This window comes from Cervus elaphus, chromosome 1 (genome assembly GCF_910594005.1).
Source record: "Cervus elaphus chromosome 1, mCerEla1.1, whole genome shotgun sequence".
Taxonomy (NCBI): Eukaryota; Metazoa; Chordata; class Mammalia; order Artiodactyla; family Cervidae; genus Cervus; species Cervus elaphus.
Genome location: NC_057815.1, coordinates 68,387,620 through 68,415,215, shown reverse-complemented (window position 1 = coordinate 68,415,215; position 27,596 = coordinate 68,387,620). Strand labels below are relative to the sequence as shown.

Sequence of the window (27,596 nt, the reverse complement as noted above, 5' to 3'; positions counted from 1 at the left end):
ACAGCCACCCCCATACAGGGAGGGAGCTGCCTGCCTGTCCACAGCCAGAGCTCACCCATCCCCTTCCCCGGCTGCTCTCAGCCACTTCCCTGTGCCTCTGTAGCCCGTCAGGAATCACCTGACCTTTGTCCTGCTCTCAGGCGGCTGCTAGACTTGGAAGGGAAGGGGCTGGGGTGTCACAATGAGAGTTCCTTCCCTTGGTTCCCAGGGGCCCCCAGGCTTTGCCTAAGGATAAACCCAGAGTTGGATGATGTCCTTGTCCACTGGTGGCCCTGAGGCCTCCCTGCATCCCCACCATGTCCACACCTTCTTCTGCTCCTCACACCATGTCTGAGCACCACTGTGCTCCGAGGGCTGTGGGCCAGGGTGCACAGATACCTCAGCCATCCCTGCCCGGAAGGAGTCTGCAGCCCAGTGAACTAGCTGCCCCTTATTATGCACCTACTGCGTACCGCTCGATGTACATCACTTCATTTAACATCAACCCTCCAGAGTACAGATGTTATTCCCTTTTTACAGGGGAGGAAACCAAGGCTCAGTGGTAACTTGCCCAAGTGGCAGAGGCAGGTCTGTCTCCCTCTTGAGCCTGGCTTCTTTCCAGGTCACTTTGGTGGGTACCAAGAGTCTGTGCAGAAGCAGCGAAGAAAGGGAGGTCCTGGGACTTCCCCAGTGGTCCAGTGGTTAAGATTCTACACTGCTAACACAGGGGTCATGGGTTCGATCCCTGGTCAGGAAACTAAGATCCCACGTGCCATGCAGCGGGACCAAAAAGAAAAAGGAAAAAGAAAGGGAGGTCTTGGGGGCTGCAGGGATGGGAGGATTTCCTGAAGGAGAAGAAGGCTTGGCCTAGGGGATGGGCCCCAGCAAGAGAGGAGAAGGGAATCTCAGGGAGCTGAGCGGGGTTTGGGATCATCACACTTGTGTCCCAGAGGGCAAAGGTGGGTTTTGGGGAGAGCTGTGTGGGGCTGGTTCCCAAGGGAGCTGCAGAGGGTTGCCTCCTACCTCCACTCCCCCTCTACTTGGTCACCTTGTATATGTTGCTCAACCTCTGACTCACCACCACTTACCCACTTGGAGCCTCTGTGCAAATAAGCAAAGGGTACTCCTTCCACAGGGCTTTTGACCATTACCTGTGGAAAATTTGTCATGACAAACATGCACGTCAATGGTGTGACCATGATGTGAGTGACGCCTCTTAGTGCTGGGGGTCTACAACTTGCTCAGCCCGTATGTGTGGCTGCCCTTCTCTGAGATTTGGGATCTTTGCTCTGAGATGGGGATAAATACCCGGGCATTGTGCAGACAGTGGGAGGGGATGGAGGGCCAGTGGCTGCACCCTCCCTGGAGCAGAGCCAGGCTGGCTTGTCAGGAGGCGGGGCTGGCTCAGGCCCCTCCCCTATAACCTGCCCAGACAAGGACCAGTCCTGTGGCTGGAGCCTCTCTGTCAGTGGAACTTCTCCCTAGGCCACTTCCTCCCCCAGCTCCTGGCCTTTCCTCCCCTTTCTTCCAGCCCCTGCCATTCAGTTTTTTCCTCTGATTGTTCTGAGTGACCTGCTGTGGACAGAGCCACTTCACCCCCATCTACAGGCTCCCTGTGGCCATGGGACCTCTGGCTTTCAGCTCCCAGTACTGTCAACCTTGGGTGGCCCCCAAGCCCAGCTCATGCCTGGTTCTGATATTCCTAGTGCTTCACTGTGCGTTTCCAGGGGTAGGGAGGGGCAGCCCCTCATTCTCGCCCCATCCTTCCTGCCCCATTGTCGGGATCCAGCCCAGTGAGAACAGTGACCCTTAGTACTCAGAACCCCTGTCTGCTGTGGGCCCTCCTGACACCCGCAGTCTTCCTGACCACCTGTCAGAATTGTCCCTGGGTCCTGCGTCGTATGTCACCAAGGACATCCCCTGCTGGCACCTGTGGCCGGTCTCTCCCTGTCTCTGTCCCTGGAACTATTCCTCTGCTCCTGCCACCTACTGACCTCCATGCTGCTGGCCTGGGAGAGGACTCATCATCAGCTGAGGCTCCCCCATCACCCGGGCCCTTCTCAGAACCTTGTCCTCTGGCCAGAGGCCTCATACCTACTGAGGGAGAGTGATCTCTGTGGACAGAGGGCCGCTCACTACTGCTGGCTTGGCATTCACAGAAAAGCAAGGGCTCCTCTTTGGAGCGGGTAGTAAGTTGGTAAACCCAGAGTGAAATCTCTCCTGGGTGGGCATACTCATGCCAGCATGGAGAAAGGGTCTTTTTTCTTCTGCCATCTCACTATCAAATCTATCTTAAGTTGCCTCTCACCCTGGGAATATGAAGACCACCCAGACTTCTAAGGTGGTTACAGTATAGCGGGGGTGGGGGGGAGTTACTGACCTACAGTGGGACAGTTCTAGAACTGCAAGGGTTGTGTCATAACCGACAGGGGTGCCACAGTTATGGAAGCTCTGAGGAGATGGAATCCCTGCTGGGATGGGGAAGGCCTTGAGGAGGAGGAAGAGGGTTGTCCGGTGGACCCGAGAGGGCTTGCTTTCTAGACAGAGACATCGAGAGGTTAAACTGGGCTTAAAACTGTAGCTCCAAGCTGGCTGTGCGGTGCAAGAAGGATCAGAGATGCCAGGAAAGCTGCAGGGGCCCCAGATAGTGGCTGGATGAGAGACGCTGAGCTTCTCCAAGCCCTCCAGCCTCTCAAGGTGGGGGGTGGTCTTGGGTCTCTCCTCCACTGACTTCCCCTCCGAGCGGTTGTTTGTGCTCATGATCTCAGAAGTTTCCCAGAGAGCAGGATGTTCCAAGCTTGTTGTGCCTCTGAGATAAGGGGACAGATGGAAGCAGGGGTACACCCGAGGACCCAGCCGGAAGTGCCTGCAGACCTCTGGGGGAAGCAGCCGAGGTGGCGTCAGCAGGACCCCCTCCACCCACCCCACACACACACTGCCCCCATCCCCACCCCCTGGGCCCCTTGAGAGAGAGGGGCTGACCCCTGGTGGGGGTGGTAGAACACCACATTCCTTCAAGTCTAGAGGCTGGGGCACTGCTCTTTAATCCTTCTCTAACTTGCTGTCTCAAGCAAGTTGCTTGACCTCTCTGGGCCAGGGTGTAGCAGGAGCAGAGGTGAGGAAGAACACCTGCCTTGCAGGTGTGTGTAGGAAGGAAGGAGGTGAGGAATGTGACCACTCGGACCCGGGATCACCCTCCCAGTGTGGAGGCTCAGGCAGATGTAGCCTTTGGTCCTGGAGACGGACGCACACGGGAAGGGCCTGAGGCTGCAGTACTAAGCGCCCAGCTCTGGGGTGGACCCTCGACCCTGCTCTGGTTCCCCATCATTTTGTGACTCCGGGTGTGGTGATATTGGTCAGCTCATTCCCCTCTCTGAGCCTCGAGTCCCCACCCGTGTGAAGAGGGGCAGGGAGCGCTGGCTAACATGCCCCAACTCTGCCCCCAACTGGTAGTCTGAACTTGGGCCTCAGTTTCCATACCTGTCAATGGGCAAGTTCCTACTAGAACCGGGGGAACTTCCCCTCCTCCGTGCCTTCCACTGTTTGACAAAGGCAGGCTGTGGGGGAGCAAGGGCAGGGGGTGAAGAAGAAATAGGTGCCCTTGTGCACCCAGCCTGGCGGTTGGGCTACCAAGGGGGAGGGTGGCCTGAGGGCCAGCCTCGCCCCCACTGACCCCTGTCCTCACTCTGCCCCTCCAGTGGGAGCGCCTCTGGTTCCTGCTGCTGACCTTCACCTTCGGCCTCACGCTCACCTGGCTCTACTTCTGGTGGGAAGTCCACAATGACTACGATGAATTCAACTGGTGAGTGGGGACCAGGGGGCAGGGCCTGGGGACTGGGCATCTGGTGGCTGAGACTGGGGTCGGGAGTGAGGGATGGGTTGGAACCTCTCTCCCGGGCTGGTCCTCAGGGCCCGGCCACCACTGGCCACCAGCTCTCTGTGTAGCCTTTGAGGGAGTAATCCTCTAGAGAGAACAGCGGCTTAGGGGAGCTGAGACCAGCTGGAGAGAACAGGGAGCGCCTTCCTGCTGCTGCTATCATGGAAATAGGAATGTAGACAGGGCAGGGGCTCGGCTGGGAGCTGGGACCTCTGGACCCCTTGTGGACAAGGACTCCAAAGCCCAAAGAAACCAAGACCTCAGCAGAGGAGGTGGTCCCCGACCCCAGGCCTCCTGCCTCCTTGAGCAGGGCCGTGGGCTAGGCTGGCAGATGGTGTGGTTCTGGGAAAGCTCAGGGTCCCTTGTGGGCAGCAGCCTCAGGTCCAAGGACATGTCTGGGGCTGGGTGCACAAGGGCACCTATTTCTTCTTCACCCCCTGCCCTCGCTCCCCCATGGCCTGCCTTTGTCAAACAGTGGAAGGCATGGAACAGGAGAAGTTCCCCCAGCTCTAATAGGAACTTGCCCATTGACAGGCGTGGAAACTGAGGCCCAAGTCCAGACAACCAGTTGGGGGCAGAGTTGGGGCTTGGCAGCCAGTGGTCCCTGCCCTCCGGTGCTGTCTTTTCCTCTTGGTTAGAAGTTCAGCTCAGTGTGACCATGGGCACAGGAGCGTGAGTCCTCTCTCAGGCTTGGTGTCCTCTTCTGTAAAATGGGATAGCAGAGCGCTAGCCGATAGCAGGTCTTTCTGAGGACAAAACGAGATGATGGATGTGCGAGGGCTCCAGGCTCCCCTAAACCCGAGGACGCTTCCTGGGAGGCTGAATCTCCAGCTGCAAGGTGGTCATGATGTTAGAATTTACGGTTTCTGGACTCTGGGCTTCTGATGGGCTGTGGTTGGAGGATTTTGTAGTGATCCTAAGACTCAGTTCATGGAGTCTGGCATTGGCTCCCCTCTGCGTGGCACCAGGCTGTGCTGCTGTGATTAATGATCTCAATAAAGGACAGGCTGCTGCCCCGCCACAGCCCGGCGAGATGAGCCGGAGCCCCAGCCAAGTCCCAGAGGTGGCCTCTGGCCTTTATTAAATGCCATAAATAAATTATTCATCCTTGCAGGTATCCAAAGCACAGGCACTGCTGTGGGCAAGTGGGAGCATTCCCTGCTGGCCCTTCCCTGAGCTCCTTGGATGGCTCTGCTGAGCTGCGGTCTGCTGCCCCAGTGGAGGGCCACGCTGTCACGTACAGAAGGAGCAGCTGAGGCCCAGGGAGGGACAGGACTGCCCTGCGGCCATACAACCAGCTAGTGCCACGTGCACATATTAGGACAGTCCCAGAGACTGGGGCTCAGAGAGGTTAAGTAGCCTTTCTGTAGTCACACAGCAGGATGCAGTCAGATCTGGGACAGGGACTTAAACTGCCTGACTGTACCATGTGGTCCACCGGGCCACCCCGCTCTGCCCAGACTGAGCTCCCCATCGCTGGGCAGCTCAAGCAGAGGACAGATGCTGCCGTGTTGGGGAGGCCGCAGAGGGAGGGCCTGCCTGTGCTCGGGGAGGGTCTGGGGACCTGCAGCTCCCTCAGCCAGTCTCCTCGGTTTCCTGGAGTAGTGCTGGGACTCAGAAGCCCCAAGAGGGTAGCAGGCCTGAAGCTGCCTGGTGCTGGCTCATTTTCTCTGATGACCCTGTGCACGTTGCTTGCTGCCTTCTCTGAGCCTCAGTTTCCCCACGTATACAGGGAGGGTGTGGGTGGTTCAGTCTTTCTGGAGAACAACTTATCAGGCTCTAACAGGAGCCCTAAAAACAGCTCATTCCCTTTGGTCCTGTGATTCCATCTGTAGGAGTCTCTCCTGACGAAATAATTAGTAATGCAGAAACGTATGTGCCAAAGAGTTTTTTTTGTTAATTTATAATAGTGAATAATTGGAAACTATTAATTGTCATTAGTAGGAAGTTGGCTTCATACAGTACATTAGTTCAACAGAAGACCGCGTGACTATGAGAAAAATCACATTTCCTCAGGCTTTTACTGACATCAGTAGATGCTTATGTTAATAAGCAGAGAGTTGAGTACTTACCTTGTTCCTCACATAAAGTTCATCCTCAGGAAACCCTAGGAAGGGCACTTTGTTATTCTGTCCTGTAGATGAGGAACAGTGCGGGGAAGTCAGGTATTACATGTTATCGATCCTAAGACTTCATCTTTTCAAAAATCATTGAAATGACATTGAAATTGAGATGAATGTCACAATCAGTGGCATCTTAGAGTCAGGGAAGCCTGTCACTTCCCCGGCGTCCTGCAAGCCGGGGGATTTGAATCTGCTAGTTCCTCCCTCCAAAGCCTGAACTCTGACCCTGTGCTGTATGCAGCGGGGTCCCGGCTTTGCTGTTTACACAAATATATAAGCAGAGGCGGGGCACCCACTGGAAGAAGGCAGCAGGGTTTTGGTGATGGTTACTTCTGGGCAGTAGAATTAAGGGAAATTGTTTTCTTGTTTATGCTTCTTGCCACGCCCAGGTGTCCCCAAGAGCCCTCCACAGGCTGACTGATGACCAGGGAAGCAGTGACCTCCTCACTGAAGGGCCAAAGTCTAGTACCTGAGCAAGCCGTGTGAGAGCTGAGAGCTGGCAGGCCCCAGGGAGCATCCAGGCTCCCTGGTGGAGGTCTGACCCCTGCCCCTTCTCCTCCTGGCAGGTACCTCTACAACCGCATGGGCTACTGGAGTGACTGGTCCGTGCCCATCCTCATGACCACAGCAGCTGCCTTCACTTACATTGCTGGCCTCCAGGTACATGGGGCTGATGGAGGGCCCCACCCTGGTCTGAGGAGGATGGCTGGCTTTTCTCTGGGCCTCTGGGGCTTGGTTCCTTCAAGGTGGGAGGTTCTCTTTCTTTGCCCCATTCTGGCATGTTTTTCCCCGACCCCGTGAGGACATCCCATTGTTAGGCCCCACTGCAGACTTCCTCTTCCAAGAACTTCTGTTTTGGTACCTGCTTCCAACATGTTGCTCCCTCAGGCTCAACTCAGTCCCCAGGCTGGCCTGGGAGCTCCTGGGTGTGTGTTACCTGCTTAGTCATGTCCAACGCTTTGTGACCCCATGAACTGTAGCCCGCCACTCTCCTTTGTTCATGGAATTTTTCCAGGCAAGAATATGGGAGTGGATTGCCATTCCTTTCTTCAGGACATCTTTCCGACCCAGGGGTCAAACCCAGGTCTCCTGAATTGCAAGCAGATTCTTTACCCTAGTGAGTGAGCATCAGAGCAACTCTCCAGGCTTCCTGGGGGACAGGCTCAAGTCTGCTTCAGAATCCTGGGCCCTGAAACTCCCAAAACATGAATTAGGCAGCCCAAGTGCAGCAGGGCCCAATGAGTTCTTGAGGGAAAAACCCTAGAGGAGAAGGAACCTGGAGGAACCTGAAATAATCTGGGAGGAGGCCAGGCTTGGGTGGGGCTGAGCAGGGCTGGGCATGAGAATGGTTTGCTGGTTAGCTGACTGCTTGAGCCAGGCCCAGAGAGCCATGGGGAGCAGGGTGTCTGGGGAACTGGCAGAAACCTGGGTCACACGTGATGCCTGACTCTTGCCGTGTGCCCTCCCTCAGGTCCTGGCACTATGTCACATCGCCGTGGGGCAACAGATGAACCTGCACTGGCTGCACAAGGTAAGGAGTGCCTCCACAGGGGCTCAGGGAGGAGGGGAGAGGCTGGAGGCCACAGCAGCAGAGGAAGAGCCCGGACACATCTTCCCTCCCCTGAATCATGGTTATCATTGTTCAGGGAGCTAACAGTGGATTGTATTTACTCATTTGCCCCTCAGCAGCCCTACAGCATAAGTGCTGTTATCATCCCATTTTGCAGCTGGGAAAACTGAGGTACAAAGAGGTTAAGTAACTTGCCAAGGTTTCCAACTTAATAAGTAGAGGGTCCAGGCTCCTAGATCTACAGCCGTGCGGTTAACGAGCGTAGGTCACAGCTCCAGCTCTTTGGCTGGCTCTGACTTAAGTCTCATCCTCTCTTTCTCTTCCATGAGCTCATCTTAAAACTCTGATTCAGTGATATGACTCCCAGTTTAAAGCCCTTCCCACAGCTTCCATTGCTCCCAGGATGATCCAAGCTCTCCCTCCAGACATTAAGGCCCTGAGCAGGTTGGCCCCTTGCTGATCTCTCCCAACTGCTGTCATGGGACCGTCACCCTCGGCTTCTGCCACATGAGACATCTCAGGCCCTCCCAGCATGGCTGCCTCTTCTCTGCTTTATGTTTTCGCTCCTGCCTCCCTTTTTCTCTCTTTTGGACCCTTCCTTGGTTTTCCTTCCACCTACACAAAGCTTCTCAGGCTCCCCCAGTCCCCTAAGTCTCCCCGGCCACAGTCCTGACCTCTCATTGTCCATTTCCATCTGGCTCCCTGACCCCGACCCTCCCTATTCTAGGAGCTCCGTGCAGAGACCAGAACTGACTTTCCATCTCCGTGTCCCCAGTGCCCACGCAGGGCTGGACCCAAAGCAAAGAGGCATCATACATTCCAGAGCCTTGACTCTCTGGCTCACTGTTCATGGCACACATCATGTGGAGTGCACGTGGCTGATGCCTCCTGCTCTTTCTGAGACCCCAGTGGGCTCAGGAGTGGCACAGAGCTGACCCAGAGAGAGGCCCTCCCTCCCAGGAGCACACCAGGGCCCCAGAGAGAGGGCCAGGTCACCTCTCTTTCCCCAGAGCCTGACTCCATGGGCTGGCCATTCAAGAAGAGGCAGAAATGTCCAGGAATAATCATAAGCCCGTGAGATGGGTCCAGAGTGACTCTGAGGGGAGGGGCTCACTTCCAACTAAAAGGATAAAGAATGGGAACTGGAAGAAGGATGTGCTGAGCTCCACTTGGGCTGCATGGAGTGGGAGGTGCCTGTGGGCATCCAGGCATGCCTCCAAGGTCTGGAGCTGGGGAGTCAGACCCAGGTGACTAAAGTCCTGGAGGGATAAAGAGCAGTGAGCCGCCTCTGGTCCCCTCCCACCTTCCTCTTGCTCATCACTCTTTCCTAAGATCTCCTCTGCGCTTCTGAAGTCTTCTCTGTGAGGGACTTTCTTTTCCCAGCTGCAAAGCTGACACTTGAAAGGATGACACCTGTGGGCATCCCAGGAGGGGCTGGTGCACACCGCAGCCCCCTCCTCTGGGGCATGCCTGGCTCTCAGCAGGCCAGGGCACACCTGCTTGATCCCAGCGGAGAGGCATCTGGAGGCTCAAGCCAGCCAGGGCAGCAGAGCAGCACAGGGAGTCTTCTCCTGGGGGCAGGGTCTCAGATCCCTTCATCTGCACTGGTGCCAGCTCCCAGGGTGCCAGTCCTGCCTTCCTCTCCCCTCTGATCCCTCCCAAGAGATCTCAGCATGAGGAAGGTCCTTCCAGCTGATGCTTAGCTGGATCCACTGCACCAGGAGGGAAGGAGCTCCCTGGGGCTCAGTAGTCAAGTAGGAGCTGCAAATTCTACCCCTCTGTTTGTAAGACTCTATAGTTTTATTCTAAGATTTTAAGGAATTTTTATTTGGGAGAGGAGTTGTTTTACCTAACTTTTGACCATTAATACATTGACACAGTTCAGCATTACAAAGGTACAAAGAAGTACAAAATGTAAATCTCCCCATTATCTTTCCAGAGATATTTAAGCACATGCAGATGTGTGTATGTACACACACATACATACACATTCCTTTTTCTTTAAACACAAGTGGTAGCCTATTATACCCTCATTTTGCATCTTAACTTTATTTTTTTTGGTAGTATTTGTTTTTTAATTGCAGTATAGTTTATGTATGGGCTTCCCTGGTGATTCAGCAGTAAAACAATCCACCTGCAATGCAGGAGATGCAGGTTTGATCCCCGGGTCAGGAAGATCCCCTGGAGATGGAAATGGCAACCCCCTCAACTATTCTTGCCTGAGAAATCTCATGGACAGAGGAGCCTGGCGGGCTACAAAGAATCGGACACAACTGAGTGCGCACAAGCAAGAATACATGGCTGTGCTTGTAAAGTCACCCTTGCCCACAAAGTGTTCAGGGGTTTCCTGACTTGGCCATTCCCAGTGGGTGGAAATGGTACCTCAGTGTGGTTTTGTTTAGTTGATTTGCAATGTTGTCTTAGTTTCAGATGTACAGCCAAGTGATTCAGTTTAGACATATGTCTACTCTTTTGGTTTGTTTCCCACATAGGTCATTATAGAATATTTCCTGTGCTATACAGTAGGTTCTTATTCGTTACCTATTTTATATATAGTATATATATATATATATCTCGCAATCTCCCAATTTATTCCTCCCACCCCTTTCCCCCTTGGTAACCATAAGTTTACTGTGGTAAAGTAACCATAAGTCACTTACTGTGACTCTGTTTCCATTTTGTAAATAAGCTCATTTGCACCATTTTTTTTTTAGATCCCACATATAAGTGATATCATATGAAATGTGTCTTTGTCTGACTTACTCCACTCAGTTTGATGATCTCTAGGTCCATCTGTGTTGCTGCAAATGGCATTATTTCATTCCTTTTGATGCTGCCGTTGTTGTTTAGGTGCTAAGTTGTGTCCGACTCTTTGCAACCCCATGGACTATAGCCCTCTAGGCTCCTCTGTCCATGGGGTTTCCCAGGCATGAATAATGGAGTAGGTTTCCATTTCCTTCTCCAGGGGATCTTCCCGACCCAGGGATTGAGCTCACAACTCTGCATCTCCTACATTAACGGGCATATTCCTTACCCTTGCACCCCCAGGGAAAAACATGCCCACTTTTAAAAAATTGTGTTACTAACAAGAGTAGGACATGTCTGAGCGACTAACACAACATTTAGTAAGCATTGATTATTTTGCTGCCAGCCATGGTGCTAAGCATTTCACTTGCATGTTCTCATTTATCTTTCCAAACCCCTTTCAGGTAGGTGCTCACGCTACCCATCTCTACAGCTCAGGAAACACACTCTGAGAGGGTAACCACCCCCATTAGGCACAGTCACCAAGGAATGTGACATGAGTGGGTCCCTGAACCCTGGGCCGATCATCTGCGACTTAAACCACACAGAACCCAGATTCTAATCACCTTCCCAAGAGGCCAATGTGTTGGCAAGGCTGGTTTCCAACTCCTCCTGGGTCCCAGCACCCAGGCAGGGCTCAGTGAATGAATGGACATACCTCCTGTATCCTCCATCCCTCCGGCTGTCATCACAAACCGCAGTGCCTCCAGCACGGAAAACCAAAGACCACTTTCTCTGAGGCTTCCCCTGGGCTTTCCCCACTTTCTGGGTGGGATGTATCCTTTGCAGTCAGACTTGAGGAATGGCAGTCTAGTTGTCAGGAGTCAGCACTGCTCCCGTGGCTTCAGGACACAGTATGTGTGGCGAAATCCCACAGGCGCTGACCACTGCAATAATGCTGCAGAGCATAATGGTTGCCACTATGGCAACTGCCAAGTTCAGAGAGGATAAAATTTTTCATTGCATTATGATCCTGGGAAATCAGTTTTATCACAAGTATTTCCACTAGCAGTTAACTACTATAATAAAACACGCTCAGGGAGTGACCCTCCAGAGATGCTTGCTGTGCCCTGGAGCTGGGGGCAGGGACCCTGCATGTTGGGGGGGGGGTCGAGAGGATGCTCCCTGGGGCTCCCTCCACTGCACTGTGAGGGCAGATCCCCAGAAAGAGCCTGACCTCCAAGACAGGCAAAATGGGGGTTGCTTCTGACTCTGCCCGCTCAAAGCTACATGTCCAAGCAAACCGTTATGCTCTCTGAGCCCCGTTTTCCTATGTGTGAAATGAAGACAATAACATCTTGACTGGGCTTTCACAAGGATAAACATGAGGAAAAAGTGAAGGGGCCTCCCACAGACCCAGGGCACACTTGGGCCCTCCATGCACCTTCATATCTCTTATTCCTATGTCTTCTGGGCCGGCCTGTCACAGTCCATAAGGGTTCCTACCCATTTCAGCCTTATTACTGCTTCTTATTAGAACATTTGTTTCCAGGCTGATGGGCCAGAACGACAAACCTCCAAAGGAAACCTTAATCCCAGACAAGAATGAATCTTCCCTGCCTGGCAGGGAACGAAGATGGATCAGCTGCCGTCTCTGCTCTCACGAGCCAGAAACTCAATTTAGAGCCTGTTTGGTTGTTGGAGGGCTCTGGGAATGATGCTGCGGCCGCTGGAAAAGGCACTGAAGGGAGAGACAGAGGGCGAGAGCCCTGCTGGCACAGAGAACCGCTGGGAGCAGGCAGTAGGGAATCAGGGGGGCCGGAGGTGGTCCTGGCTGGCGCCTCGTGGAGCTGGGGGCTGTGGAAGGCTTCGGGGTGAAGGCATGACCTGAGTTTTACGAGACCAGCCTGGCTGTGCAGAGATGTAGACCCAGGGCCCAAGGCGGGGACCCTGGGGGCTAAATAACGAGATGCTAGGCATCGCTTAGTGTGGGGAAGCATCTTGTGTTACCAGGATACATGTCAGATCCTGTCTGTCCCCACAGCTTTCTGTCCCACAAAGGTTCCATCAGAGCTCTGCTCCTTACTTTCTCTGGGAGGGCAGCTCCCATAACTCATTAGAGGCTGGAAGCCGGGAGGCTGGGACTGAGAGCGCGCCTTGATGACAGGGCGCATGCGGCCGCCGCCTGCCTCCCCTCTGCTTGCTCCCGCCTGAAGGCTGTGGGGAAGGTGGACTGGGTGTCAGGCTCCCGCAGAGGACCTGGCTCCTCAGCCCTCTGCCCTGTGACCTGGGCAAGTCACCCTTCGCCCCAGCTCCAGGGGAGCCTTGATTTCTTCACATGTCACGCAGGATGAAAGGTGGCTGGGAGGGTGGGCAAGGCCTGGAATGGGACCTGCTGGGCACCAGGAGGCCCCCGTTTGCTGAGTGTCTTCCCTCCCCACACCCTGAGCCCTGGGGCCATGTCTGCAGCCCAGGCCACCCGTCTTCTCTCCACCCTCCTGTTTCTCTCGTGGTCCCTTCTTTGCCGGGCCCACCCGCCTGCCTCCTCCTGCCTCTGTCTCTCTCACTGTCATCTACCTGCCTCTGCCCTGCTAGGTCGGCCTCTCTTGCACGCCCCACTCTCCCCATCCGTGTCTCGGCCCCTCCCTCTGTCTCTGCACCTGTTCTCTCCCTCCCCCACACACGGGGGACCCTTGGGCTGTCCAGGCTCTGGCGCCCCCTGACCGTCTGGTGGCTCTCCCCCTACAGATCGGGCTGGTGGCCATCCTGGTGGCCACCGTGGTGGCCATGTCGGCTGTGGCCCAGCTGTGGGAGGACGAGTGGGAGGTGCTCCTCATCTCCCTGCAGGTGAGTGGGGGTGGGAGCCTACCGGCTGGTTCCCCAGGACCCTCAGAACAAGACAGCGCCTTTAGGTCACTCCCATTCCTCCAGACTGAAGTCCGGAAGGCGGGGGTAAGGGTCCACATCACAGAACAACTCAGAGACAGGGAGGATTCTAGCACCCAGGGTCCCTGGACTCCCAGTGTCCTCCGCGGAAAAATGGAGACAGCTGTCTGCCCCACAGATAGAGATAGGCTGGGAGGATGCTGGTGGTCAGCATCCTCGGCTCGGCTGGGAGCTGACAGTCTCTCTTGCCCCTTCCTGTTCCGAAGGGCACAGCGCCGTTCCTGCATGTGGGGGCCCTGGTGGCTGTCACAGCGCTCTCCTGGATCGTGGCAGGACAGTTTGCCCGTGCAGAGCGGTCCTGTAAGTATGACTGGGCAGGACCTGTCCCCCACCCATGTGCTCCAAGTACCAAGGCCAGCTTGTCCTGCCCCCGCCTGGACTGTACCTGGGCAGCCTGGGGATACGGTGGGGCCCTTGCTTTTAGCATGGCGAGTCCTGGTTCGGAGTGGACTGCAGGTTGCACAGAGGTGACAGCCTCAGCCTTGCATGTTTCCTCTTCTGTGTCTCTACATCTGTGTGTGAGTTAGAGGCCAGGTTCACTTTTGCAGCAAGAATGAGGGGTCCTCTTGGTGCAGGGGCCCCCTCAGAGTGTCAGGGTCCAGACCGGTGTAGGGAGGAGGGCTCTGGCATGCCCTGCCCTGCTGCATGGGGCTCACGGTTGCGCCCGTGTCTACAGCCTCCCAGATAGCCATTCTCGGAACCTTCTTCACCGTGGTGTTTGCCCTCTACCTGGCCCCTCTCACCATCTCCTCTCCCTGCATCATGGAGAAAAAGGACCTGGGCCCCAAACCTGCCCTCATCGGCCACCGCGGGGCCCCCATGGTGAGTGCCACTTGTGGGCCCTGAAGACTGGGTGAGGGGTGGGCAGAGCTACCATTCCAGAGGGAGACAGGCAAAAACCTATCCTCCTGGTAGGGAGGAGCTGGCAAGGAAATGGGTATAATAATAATAGCAAGGATTTTTAGCCCTTCTTGGCGATGATGTGTGTGTGGTGGGGGCGGGGGGTGGTATATGGAAAGGATTGGTGTAAAGACTAGAGAGTTTGGGTGGGATCAAGTCCTGAAGAGCCTGAAGGCATCCTGCTTAAAAGATTTCATTTTTATCCTGAGGGCCCTGGAAAGACACTGTGAGGCTGTGGGTTAGGAAGGCCCAAGAGAGAAAGAGAGAGATGCTGGGTGTGGGGAGGGAAGCAGGCTCCCAGGGCCGGGATGAAGCAACAGCTCTCTCTCCTGTGGGCAGGAGAGCTGGGTGCAGCCCCAGGCCCACTGCTAAAGGAAAACATTTGCACCAGGGTGAAACAGGAGGAAGGCATCAAAGTCAGCACCTGCTCCTTCTCTGCCACCCCTGTGATCCCACAGTAGGCCCTCCCCCTCAAAGGAGTGAGTATGCTCCGGAGCCAGGCTTCCAGGCACCTTGGCAGCTGTGGGAGTCAGGACCAAGTCCATCTTCACTGTATCTGTTTTCCTCATCTAGTACCCCAGGATGATGGGAGTGCCTGCACCATAGGGCCACGAAAAGCAGGAGTCAGTTAGCATGTGTGATGTGCCTAGACAGGAGTCTGGCTTACAGAAATTAAGAGTTATACTTCCCTGTTTCCTTGGGCAAGCCCTCCTGCTTCCTTAGGTTGGGTTTCCTGACCTATGGAAGCCTTGAAGCGTTGTTCTTAACAGAGGCAGTACCTCTCTTCACCACCAGAGGGCGTTTGAGGGCTCTTGAGAGCTTTTCTTGGTTGTGAGGGTCTTTAGGAGGTCCACCGTTTCACTGAATTTCAGGGTAGTTAAGGGAGTCTCACAAAGGAAGCATTGAAAGGAGGTGTCGAGTCTGGCAGGGCTGCAAATCACCCTGAAGGTCCTAAGCGCCCTGCATATGGGGGTATTACTGTGCCCATCTCCTAGATAAGGCTGAGACCTGTGCCCCTGAGTTGGAGCCTGGTGTCCTCCCGTCACACCCTGTGCTGCTTGCTCCCAGCACCTGGAGGCAACCAGCTGGGAAGGCCATCGTTTCCCATCAGAGGGATCTGGATTTGGGGTCCAGTTTTGCCGCATGCCGTCCATGTGTCTCAGGGGGTTGCTGATCCCTTCCAAGCCTCCCTGCTGCTGGCTTTTGTGAAGATAAATTAGAAGCGCAACCTTCCAGGAAGCAGGGCCCCAGCTTATAGCTGCTCTTCGTTCCATGGCCCTTATTACCCATCCCACCTGCTCTGGAGAGTGTGCTGAGGCAGGAAGGAGGGGGCAAAGGGAAGGAGCGAGATGGCCCCGTGTGGGTTGTTTTTTTAGCAGAAGTGGAATGAATAGTATAATGAATCCAATACCACCTTCACCACTTACCAATATTTTGCCATTCTTGTTTCATCCATTTCTCTGATTTTTCTTTCCCCTGTCCCCTCCCCCCACTTTAATATTTGAAAGCAAATCCCAGACACTGTATCATTTTACCCATACTTACTTCAGGGTGTATCTCTAATGCATAAAGACTTTAAAAATGGAACCACCACCACAATGCCATTATTACACCTAACCAAATTCATGATCATTCCTTAATACTATCTAATACTGAATCACTGCTCAGTTTTCCTTTATTGTCTCTAAAATGTTTTTTTGTAGTTGAAATTGAAGTGAAAGTTACTCAGTTGTGTCCAACTCTTTGTGACCCCATGGACTATACAGTCCATGGAATTCTCCAGGTCAGAATACTGGAGTGGGTAGCCTTCCCTTCTCCAGGGGATCTTCCCAACCCAGGAATCAAACCGGGATTTTCTGCATTGCAGGCGGATTCTTTACCAACTGAGCTAAGTATCTTTTGTGCTAAGTTGCTTCAGCCATGTGACTCTATGGACTATAGCCCATCAGGCTCCTCTGTCCATGGGATTATCCCAGCAAGAATACTGGAGAGGGTTGCCGTGTCCTTGTCCATAAATATCTTTTAGTCTATAATAATCTTCTTCCCTTTTTTCCCATATGTTTATTTGTTGAAGAAACTGAGTCATTTGTCCTGTAGAATTTCCCCATTGTGCATCTGGCTGATTGCATCCTAGTAGCGCTCCTTAAGGGGCTGGTGTAGGTGTCTTGACACAACTCTTTCTTGTGTCACTGTAAATGCATGAGTATCAGTATCTATACCTGTATACATCAGCCTGGGGGAGGTTCACACATCTATGTGTGGTAAGCCCAAGTGCTCATACCTGTCTTGGAGATGGTATCTGGGTGTCATTCCTGTCGGGGGGGACCTCTGTGTGTGTGTGTGCATACTGTAATATTTGGTCAGACTGACTCCAGAGTTGAGCTTCGGAAGCACAGTGGTCCACCACGAGTCTGTGATGACCACCCCACACTCGCACATTTCTGACAATACACCCCATCTGCATTTCGGCCTGAGGCAGTGGGAACCCTCTTTCTCCAGGAAGTCAGCACCTAACCTAGAGAGACCTGAGTTTAAAAAGCCTCCAGAAAAGAGACTTGGCCCCACCCAAACACTTCCTCTGTCCCCCAAGAGTCTCCATAGCCACTGCTATGCTCTTTGTGTCTACCCATAGTCTACCGCCTGCCAGTATCCCTCCGGTGGTCATTTGTGGGAGGCCTGGTGCCAGGGCATTTGGAAGTGATCGAGTAGGAACTCCACCAAGTCCACACCTCTCCTTAGATGCCTCCGTGGGGTCTTACACAGTCCACTTAACTGGGAAACAAGGTAGCATCTCCCCCAAGGCTCCTCTGCCCTGCAGAAAGGGGAAGAAAGAAACACACCTTTCAGAGACTGCTGACATCTGTTACCTCATCTATGAGCTTGATAACATTAACCCATTTTACAGTAAAGAAACTGTAAAGGTCCAGAAGGGGAAGTGATGGCCCAGGTCAGTGACTGGGAAGGAGAATTGTTCCGTCTCAGCTCCAAAGCCTTTGCTGCGCCAGGCTGCTTTCCAGAAGAGGGGAGTATGTTATGTGCTGGGAAATGGGAAACAGCACAGCCACAGGGAGAAAAGATGGGAACGAGCATGTCTTGGTGGGAATGGGACGAGCCATGGGAGCACTTTCCATCCATCTTCACTGCCGGAAGTCTTCCCAGTCCTCCATCCTACACTGCCCTCGGTCCTAGGACAACCCTTGGTATGGTGCTGACCCCTAGTGGCAGAAAAGGGTATGACAAGATCATCAAACTAAACAACTAGGGAGGGAGACTGAGAACCCCAACTCCCCCAACTGGAAGGACCCTCAGAGAACACTGTACTTATACCCCCAAGGAGCAAATGGGGAAACCAAGGCCTATAGGATAAAGAGATGCACCGAAGGCCACAGAGCTAGTTAAGGACAGAGTCAGGACTAAGACTAGGATTTTCTGATTTATATGCTGTAGGGAAACATCTGTCATTTATTAAGCATTTACTGTATATCAAGCAACATGCTTGGGGCTTTAAGAGATGGTGTTTTCACATCTGTATAGATAAGGAAACCGGTCATCCCACTGAAACTGTGCCATGCTATTTACCATCTCCTGTCCTTTGGGGATCTCCACCCGGACTCAAAGTATAAACAGGAGGAAACTTGGCATTCAGCTCAGCCCAAGACTATATAGAGCCAGAAGACTGTAAAAATGCCCTCTGACTTCCACGTTTATATTCATCAACATTAACCAACCCTGTTTCTCTCTCCCCTCACCCCCCCAAAACAAATCTGTGAGACAGGCATGATGTAACAGATAAGGAAACTGAGCTTCAGAGAAGCTCTGTGGATGCCCAGGGCCCCACAGCTACTGCTTGAAGGAGGGGGATTAGAACCAGGCCTACCCGGCCTCCCAGCATGAAAGACTTCTGTTGGCTGGAGATGGGCACAGCAGCTAAAGCCTGGCTTTCCCCTCACTACCACCTTCCCCCTCAGCTGGCCCCAGAGCACACGCTGATGTCCTTCAGGAAGGCCCTAGAGCAGAAGCTGTATGGACTCCAGGCTGATGTCACCATCAGGTAGGTGTGGGGATTGGGAGGACAGCACCTCTTCCCCTCCTCAATGCATCCACATCTAGGTCTCTGGAGAAAGCTCTGGTCCCAGAGTCTTGGGGATGGGAGAGCAGAGGCTTGGGTTACCCGCTGCAGGGCAGGCGCCATGTTTGTGCAAGTAAATCTCATGCCATGTGCCGTGCGTGTGTGCACTAAGTCGCTTCAGTTGTGTTTGACTCTTTGTGACCCTATGGACTGTAGCCCGCCAGGCTCCTCTGTCCATGGGATTCTCCAAGCAAGAATACTGGAGTGGGTTGCCATGCCCTCCTCCAGGGGATCTTCCCAACCCATGTTTCTAATGTCTTCTGCATGGCAGGTGGGTGCTTTACCACTAGCGCCACCTGGGAATCCCCTTGTGCCATACTCCAGGATGTAAAATATGTACAGAACAAAACAGACTCCCTTGGTTCAAGTAGAGTGGAGGTTTGGCACCTGGAGTCCTGCCACTGATCCACTTAATGGAAATATTAGATCTGTATGGCTCAGCAAGATGGAGCACAAACACTCTGATGAGTGAAATCAGCAAGTTCCTGAGTGATCCATTCACTGTGATGTCAGCTATATTTTTAAAGACCAGATAAAACTGATTGACACATTTTCTTCATGTTGATAAATAAATATGTATTAATATTTATATAAAGGGCAAGAAGAATCCATACCAATCTGATGACATCATCTCTGAGAAGGGGAGGGGGCAGGGTACTGAATTAGGGTACCACAGTATGAAGACCCCACTCCCATTGTAGACATTACAGAATTGTGTGTTTATCAACTCTTCTAGGAGATGGTAGAAAAATGTCTTGAGGAAGGGGAGCACGGGTGCCTTTTACTGTTCCACACTTAGGCACCTTATGGGGCTTATGGCCAGCAGTCGGGGAGACCAGGATGATAGTGGGATGCAATTTGTCTGCATTTTCCCTCTTCTCATATGGCATCATGTGGACTGGGTTCTAAGCCAGGTTCCACCACTTAGTGGCTGGTAGGCCTTGAGTTAAGATACTTCTGTCTCCAGCCTAGGTCTCCCCATTATCAAGTGAGATAGCATCTGCCTTCCAAGGTTACTGATAGGCCCAGCCCTCCCTCCTCAGCCATCCCCACCCCTGTCTGACCCACAGAGCCAGAAGGATTCGCCTACCAGTCCACTGACTTCCCTGTGCAGTCAGGAAACCTGAGGCCAAAGAGGGGCAGAGCCTTCCTGAGCCCCTTGGTAGGCTGGTGTAAGTGGGTGGGCAGGAGAGAGTGGGAGGAGCAGGTGAGGGACCCGGGTGGGCAGTAACTCCGCGGCCCCATCCACCCGCAGCCTGGACGGGGTGCCCTTCCTCATGCATGATGCCACCCTTCGGCGCACCACCAACGTGGAGGAGGAGTTCCCGGAGCTCGCCCGCAGGCCTGCCTCCATGCTCAACTGGACCGTCCTGCAGAGGCTCAACGCCGGCCAGTGGTTCCTGAAGGTCTGGCAGCACCTGTCCCAGCCCTAGGCATGGAAAGCATGGGTGGGACTCCACAGAGAGGACCGGGGGCCGCCCGCCACTCGGGCGATCCTCACACGCCCAGCTTCCTTGACTCACAGCCAGGCTGGTTGGCGGCTTCCTTGGCTCCTGCCACTGCGGCCCAGTGGCTATCATTGCTTGTTCTGGTTCTGCCTCCCCTACCGGAGAGCGTTGATGGTGATAGTAATAGTTAAAATTGTTGACACTGTAAAACTCTAGATAAAGTTGGTGAACTCTGATGTGAAATGCTACTAAAGGAGAAACGTACTGGGGTCTGGGAAATGTTCCAAGCAAATCATTCTTTTGGTAAGCAGACTGGGATAGAGAGGTTAAGGTTGGGTTAATCTAGAGTCCCCACGGGGCCACAACCTTCAGTTTGCCTGACTTGCACACACCAGCAGATACTGGCAGCTCAGGGGTCTCCAAGTTCCATAGCCAGGAAAGCAAGTGGAGGCCCCATAGGACTGGTGAGGCCACCATGTGTGTCCCTATCTCTGATAGACGGACCCGTTCTGGACAGCCAGCTCCCTGTCACCCTCCGACCACAGGGAGGCCCAAAACCAGTCCATCTGCAGCCTAATGGAGCTCTTGGAACTGGCCAAGGGCAATGCCACGCTGCTGCTCAACCTGCGTGACCCGCCGCGGGAGCACCCCTACCGCACCAGCTTCCTCAACATCACGCTGGAGGCCCTTCTGCGCTCAGGCTTCCCCCAGCACCAGGTGAGGCCCTGAAGCTGAGTCCCACCCAGCTCCTCCCCTAGGAGGCTCCTCCCCTAGGGGGCTCCTCCCAACCCAGTGCTCCGCCCCCTAGGAGGTCCGCGGAGTCCGCTTCTGGCCCCAGGGAGACCAGGCCTGTCTGGAGTCTAGTTCCAGCAATAAACTCACTGTATCACTCCTCTCCAGACCTCAAGTTTCTACACTTGAGGGTAGCATGCCCCACACCTCCCTGACAGGGTCACTGTGGGGACAAGAGGGAAACAAAGAGGTCCTTTAAAGTATACAAAGGGCAGGAGCAGGGCCAGGTTCTTGGGAACACTGTACTCCTGTGAACTGTTGCCCACATCCTCGGGGTGTAATACCTGGGGATCAAAAGAATCAGATACCAACTATGGCAGCACAGTAGACGCTGGTGTCCATGCGCAGAGTAGTGAACTTTGGGGGGTTTATCGATCTTGTCCTGACTAGGGTCTGGAGGGAAAACTCCCTGAGGTGTCACTGGAGCAGTTCCTAGCCTTGGCTGGGACCACGTCCTCTGGAGATGGTCCAGAGGACCACCTTATTACCTGTAGGCTTTCGTGTGCCAGGTCCTGCCTCTTTTAACCCCTCCAGGTGCTCCAGGAGGGACAGACGCCCTTCCCCATTTTCAGTTCAGTTCAGTCGCTTAGTCGTGTCTGACTCTTCGCGACCCCGTGGACTGCAGCACGCCAGGCTTCCCTGTCCATCACCAACTCCCGGAACATACTCAATTTACAGAAGAGAAATCAGAGGCTGCCTCTCTCCCGCCTGCAGGTCCTGTGGCTGCCCAGCAGGCAGAGACCCTTCGTGCGGAAGGTGGCTCCCGGCTTCCAGCAGATGTCAGGCTCCAAGGAGGCGGCCGCCAGCCTGAGGAGAAGCCACATCCAGCGGCTGAACCTGCGCTACACCCAGGTGTCCCGCCAGGAGCTCAGGTGCCTACCCCACCCGCCCAGGCTCACCCAGAGGACTGGACACGCGGGCTCCGGGCTCAGAGAGGAGAGGTGGAGAGCATCGGGCAGACCTGGGCTTGTGTGTGAGCTTGGCCCTCTGGCAGCAGAGGTTCCTTCCATCAGTTGTGAGCATGGTATGAGGGTGTGAAGGACCATGCTTTACAGGCTTCCCATAGGGGCCCGAGGGCTGACCGGCCCCTGTCGCTGCCCCACAGGGACTATGCATCCTGGAACCTGAGTGTGAACCTCTACACGGTCAATGCCCCGTGGCTCTTCTCCCTGCTGTGGTGTGCGGGGGTCCCGTCCGTCACCTCCGACAACTCCCACACCTTGTCCCAGGTGCCTTCCCCACTCTGGATCATGGTGAGTTGGAGGATTATTGGGGGTCCGAGAGCTGCCTGTGACTCCTGGGAGTGGGGAGCAGGCTCCACACTTGGGGCTGTCTCTGGTGAGGTGTTAGGGGTGGAGGGAACACTTTGGGGGACATGAGGAAGATTCTTCTGACCTAAGGTCAGGAGACACTGGGAGGTGGGAGGAACCTGGGCCTGAGCCAAATGGGAAAAACACCAAGAGCCCTAGAGAAATAAACAACTACTTGAGTTTTCTTTTGGTTTTGAGGATTATTACATTTTGTTTTAAAGGAAGGAAAGTAACTGAGAAAAGAGGGCAACATAAGGGCAAGAATAGGAAACATTGAAATCTGCTCAGAGATTATAGCCAATGAAACCAGATTTCAATTGGTCAAGCATCTGAAGACTGGCCCAAGTGCTAGTCCCAGCTCTGCCAACCAGGGGTCTTGGGGAACCCTTGATCTCCATCCACTAGCTCCCACTGCCACTTCCCTGAAGTCATGAAAGGCAGATGGAGGGTCTCATTATGGCTAAGACATTGCCAGTGTCAGTGAATCATCTAGGTTTTGGGTGATTATCTCTATCCACCTGCCCATTGTCCTTGAAAATCTCCAAAGGCTCAGCTCGGAATGAGATGAAATAACTGATGGTGGCAGCAGCAGCTACAAGCACACTAATTTTCAGGCCATAGGTGCTGACCAACAGCAGAAAGTGCATCTGGCCCATCCCTACCCCTCCTCCACAGTTCACCTGAGATCACGGGGGTGTGGGGCCTGGCCGCTCTGCAGGCTTTGCCCTCCTAGGCACCTCTCTGGCCCTCTGGTGGGGAAGCTCCCACACTTCACACCCTACAATGACACATACCCTTCTGTCCCCATGGATGCCACATCTGTCTTTACACTCACCGGTGCACCTGCTCATCACGTCACACCCTTTCATCTATTTGTTTTTCATATATTGACTCTCGCGTTAAGCTCCTTGAAGCGCATAAATCCTCTAGGTTTAGCACACACCATCACCTCTACTCTGACTACTGCATGGCTCTCTTTTATCCTACACACCCACACACACACACACACCCCACACCCCAGGCCTACAAAATATCATCTCAAGACCCCAAGCCCCCTCCAGGTCCTCCTCTGCCCCTCTCTGAGGGTGACACGTGGTCCCCCTGCCCATGGGCCCCTTGGTCGGGAGCCCTGGTCTGGACCAACCATGACTGGAAGCTGGCCACGGGCCGTCTGTCCACAGCCCCCGGACGAGTACTGTCTCATGTGGGTCACCGCCGACCTGATCTCCTTCACCCTCATCGTTGGCATCTTCGTACTCCAGAAGTGAGTAGGCCCTGACCGCCTTCCATGGTCTTCCCTGCCCAAGACAGGCCAGTCCCCGCCCCAGCCGGGAGAATGTCCTCCTGAGCCCTTGGCCGGGAGACGTCCTGACCAGACCGCCCTGTTCAGGGGAGAAGGAGGCCTTCCAGTGGCCCCCAGTCCGTGCCCCTCAGCCAGAGCCCAGTGGCTTCTGGAATGAGCACCCAGCAGGGAGCCCAGAGCCAGGCTGGGCGGAGACTTGCTGTGTAAACTCCTCGGTGAGTTTCCGCTCCTCTCTGGGCTGCTCTCCCCCTGCCCCGTGTCACCCAGGGCCCCGGTTCCCACAGCTCTCGTGCCAGCTCCCCACCCACCCTTCAGGACGACAGCTGGGGTGGTGCTCGCAGTGGGAGTGGGTTGGTCCCGGGGAGGTTTTAGGGCCGTGAGCAGGGGCTGGGGTTTTACTCTTGACTGACGTTCTCTCTCTGCCCCATACCGCTCTGATCCGGCGCATGTCCCTCCTCTCTCCCCTCTCCCCTCTCTCTGCTGCACTCTTGGCATCTCACAGCTATCACTTGATCAGGTAATTCTGGTGTGGTCCTCCTCCTCCTGTTCCTCTTTCTCCCTCTTCCTCACCACCCTCCTTCTCCACTTCCGTCTGAAAGCCTGCCTCTCGCGGAGCCCTAGGCCCAGGTCCCCCTCCCACGCCCTGGCCCTGCCTGAAGCCTCCTCCCTTTCCTCACTCCCCTCCTCTCCCCTGCAATCCTCCTGCTCTCTCCCCATCTTCGTGTGTGTCCCCCTGCTCTCTCTTCACCCGCAGACATTTCCTTGCAGGATGCTGACCCGGCCTCTCTCAGCACCAAAGTGTCTCCCTCTGTGGAGGGGGTTCTGCCTGGGCAAAACCTCCCCCCACACCTCCCGCCACAGCCTGGCACTTTGGGCGAGGCCTTCCCAACGCCCAGAGCACAGCCTACCAAGTTCTGTCTCTCCCTGCCCACCTGCTGCCCTCCCTTCTCCTAATCTGCCTTTCCCATCGCTCACTCTTTGTCTTTCTGTCTCTCCTACCTCTTTTACTTTGTCTCTGACTCTGACCCTACCCCTCTCCCCCATATGCACCATCTCCCCTGCTTTCCCCTGGGAGGAACCCCCAGTGGTTGAGCTTCCTGTCCTAGATGTACCTCGCTGCAGAGACCCGGGCCTGACACTTCCCTCCTGCGTTTACTGTTGATTTTCAGGATGAGAAGTCCCCTTTGGTCAGGTGCCTCCTAGGTCAGGCACTTTCACTGACCAGCTTCTAGCAGGAGGAGCCCTGGGCTCCCTGACTGTGGGACTGAGCCCAGAGAAGGGCCGTTTACCTGGGATTTCCACCATCCCCTCATCAGCAGATGCCCACCCGTGCTGGTTGGTGCTGTGCTGCGCCTGTGGCAAGGAGTCGGACCTTCCACCCAGAGCCCCAGGGTGCTCCGTGGGCATGCTGGGGCTCTCAAGATACCGTCAGGGCGACATGATTGTCTTCCTGGGGGTCAGGCGAGGCCTGATGGAGGAGAGGACCCTGGGGGAGAAGATCATTTCCCCGTGGGCCTCATTTTCCCCTTCATTCACTCAACAGTCCTTATAGCACCCACCACACAGCAGGCATGGGGGTTGGTGCCAGGCACGCAGTGATAAATGAGACCCTGCTGCTGTTCTCGAGCACGTGTAGGGTGGCCAGCCCAGCCAGGGCGCAGGCTGCCTTCCCCTCTGCCTCCTGCTTTCCCCTTGTCTGTCTGCTGTTCATCCACTTGTCTGCCTGTCCATCTGTCTGTCCATCTTGGCTGTGCTGAGCCCATCTGGAAACAATTGATTTCTCGTGGAGTCTGGGCTCCGTCCACCCACTCCAGCAGGGCTTAGGGCCCCAGGGGAGTTGGGTTTTGTTTCCAAGCTGATCCCCACTTCCCTGAGTGGGGGTGGGGGTCCAGTGAGTCGTCCTCTCTTAGACTGCAGGAAAAATCTCTGTTCGGAGGCCAGGGATTTGGGGCTAGTTCAGAGGAACTGTAACAAGAAAAACTGTGCTCTGGGCCGGACCAAAGAACCTGAGTTCTCCTGGCTCCACCTGGTCCCTGCACACCCCATGCAGCACCACCTCAACTCATTCGATTAATTTTGCCCTCACCTTGCCCCAGCCATTAGAGGGATAACACTCCAGCCTGCCCCTTCCCATTAGGGGATATGCACCCCACTCTTCCAGGGCTGTAGGAACGAAGCAGCAGCAGGCCCCACCCCAAGTCACTCCGGCACCCTTGCCTGTTCCCCCCGTGAAGACAAGATCCCCGCTGTCTCCCCTCTCCTCCCTCCTCCCCTTTACTTCCTCTCTGGGGTTCCTCACTGGCTTCGCTCAGCCTGGTCCTTATGGTGGAGCTATAGGTGACATCAGCTGGGACTCCCCAGGATTGGTTTGTACCCCAGGGCAGGTCATGCCTATTAAGCCTGCACCCCCAAATTTGTCCTATCCAAAGAGAGCCAGGTGTATAACTGGGGGCACCTGAGGCATAAGTAACCAACCCCTAAGCATCCTCCTGGGCAGGGGGAGCGGATGTAGGGTTCTGGAGGTAAGAGAGCTGGAGAGCCCTGGCTGAGAGTCAGTGGACTCTGATCAGGTCCCAGCTCTGTCCTTCTCTGGGCTTCAGTTTCCCCATCTGTGCAGTCAGACAAGATTCCTGCTGGTCTCTCAGGCCAGTTCCAGAGAGTCTGTGGAAGTGGGCATGATCCCTGCTCCAAGGAAGGGTGGGGAAGGACCTGATGCCCACGGGGCCGTCTCTGCAGGTGGCGCCTGGGTGGCATCCGGAGCTACAACCCCGAGCAGATCATGCTGAGTGCTGCAGTGCGCCGGACCAGCCGGGACGTCAGCATCATGAAGGAGAAGCTCATCTTCTCAGGTGTGCAACTCCGCACACAGGTTGAGACGGGCTCTGGGCTCTGTTCTCTGCACCCCGCAGGTGCACACGGGTGTGCGTACACATATTTCACATGCAGCATGCAGATAGGCACATGGCACAGACATATGTATACCCATCTGGCTTCATGTCACAGTGGTACAGAAGCACATGTACACCAACACACACACACAGACACACACCCCTCCACCCGCAGCCATCAGCTCCAGGTCCTGTGGCTCAGTGTCAGCCCCGGGGGGTGGGGGGCTAGGGTGACATGCAGGGGTTGGGGGAGGAGTCTGCTTTGAAGGTCCATCCTGCCATATGCCTGGTTCATACAGGGATCCCACAAATGTTGATTTCCACCCCCCCAACCACGCTTGCTGCCTGTTGACATTCCCAGACTGAAGGAGGAAGCAGCTGTACAAACAAATACATGGAGAATTAGATATTACAGATGGGGATGCAAGGAGGAGAGGGGTTCAGCACTCCCTGGGGCAGCAAGGAAGGTTTCAGGCCCACTTTGTGAGGAGTGATGTCGTTGAAATGGAAAGGGATGGTAGGAGGGGCCTGGGTGATGGGTTTGAGGTGAGCGCTGGGAAAGCAGAGGGAAGGAAGGGCACTCCAGGCAGGAGCAGCATGTGTTCAGAGGCAGCGAGGAAGGACTACTTGCTGGGCACCAAGAGCTCAAGGTCATTCTGCACGGCTTGGAGGGCCTCTGGCTGACTCACCCCAAGGCAGCACTGGGGAGGCACTTGGGCCTGAGTGTGTGGTCAGGAGCTTGGGCTTTGTTCTGGAAGCAGAGGAGGGTCACAGATAGGTTTGCCTTTGTTACAGTAGGGCTGTAACAAAGTACCACGCACTCGGTGGCTTAGAAACAGAGATGCATCGTCTCACAGTTCAGAATGCTGAGTCCACGATCAAGGTGTCAACAGGGCTGTGAAGGCAAGATCTGGTCCTGGCCTCTCCCCTTGCCTCGCGGGTGCATCTCTGTGTTTGAAGCTGTCTTCTTTGCAAGGACACCAATCCGCTCTAACGACCTCACCTTAACTAATTGCATCTGCTGTGACCCTATTTCGAAAGAGGGTCACATGCGGAGTGTAGGAATATAGGAATTTGAGGGGAACACAATTCAACCTCTTTGTGGAGGCGGGGGGCACACCACACAGCTTATGGGATCTTAGTTCCCTGACCAGAGATTGAACCCATGCCCCTCTGCAGTGGAAGCGTGGAGACCTAACCACTGGACTGCCAGGGAAGTCCCCACAATTCAATCCCTAACAAGTGTGGAGGGTGGTAGGTTAGAATAGGAAGCTGAAGGCAAGGAAACCAATAATTCAGATGGGAATCGTGGGCATGGAAATGGGAGAGGAGAGATCCGAGAGGTATTTAGAAGCCAGATGGCCCTGGATTCAAACCCCAGCTTATCCCCCTAGCTGTGTGAACAAGAATATGTTACCTAACCTACCTCAGCATCAGACATCTCATCTGTAAAATGGGCTAGATTGCCCTCACAGCATACTTGTGAGGGTTAGTGCCATGCCTGGCCCAGAGGGGTGCTTGGTAAATGCTCCTTGAATGAACCTGGACCCAGAGGGGGTGGTTGTGGTTTTAGCGGGGGCTGGCTC

The 27,596-nt window shown here is 54.7% G+C and overlaps 1 protein-coding gene across 4 annotated transcripts in view; it reads left to right on the top strand.

Moving 5' to 3' along the window:
* The window catches only part of GDPD5 (glycerophosphodiester phosphodiesterase domain containing 5), an 86,515-nt gene that overhangs the window by 56,164 nt on the left and 2,755 nt on the right, over positions 1 to 27,596 (top strand). For 3 of the 4 annotated variants that reach the window (XM_043907451.1, XM_043907441.1, XM_043907459.1), the window contains 14 exons: positions 3,678 to 3,781; positions 6,546 to 6,639; positions 7,451 to 7,510; positions 13,043 to 13,141; positions 13,447 to 13,540; positions 13,917 to 14,062; positions 18,109 to 18,191; positions 19,525 to 19,675; positions 20,216 to 20,434; positions 21,224 to 21,381; positions 21,615 to 21,762; positions 23,001 to 23,083; positions 23,625 to 23,639; positions 25,859 to 25,971. In XM_043907451.1, coding sequence (XP_043763386.1) covers positions 3,678 to 3,781; positions 6,546 to 6,639; positions 7,451 to 7,510; positions 13,043 to 13,141; positions 13,447 to 13,540; positions 13,917 to 14,062; positions 18,109 to 18,191; positions 19,525 to 19,675; positions 20,216 to 20,434; positions 21,224 to 21,381; positions 21,615 to 21,762; positions 23,001 to 23,083; positions 23,625 to 23,639; positions 25,859 to 25,971 — 1,567 coding nt within the window. The remainder of the gene's footprint in view (positions 1 to 3,677; positions 3,782 to 6,545; positions 6,640 to 7,450; positions 7,511 to 13,042; positions 13,142 to 13,446; positions 13,541 to 13,916; positions 14,063 to 18,108; positions 18,192 to 19,524; positions 19,676 to 20,215; positions 20,435 to 21,223; positions 21,382 to 21,614; positions 21,763 to 23,000; positions 23,084 to 23,624; positions 23,640 to 25,858; positions 25,972 to 27,596) is intronic. The other variant, XM_043907469.1, reaches the window with a different exon arrangement.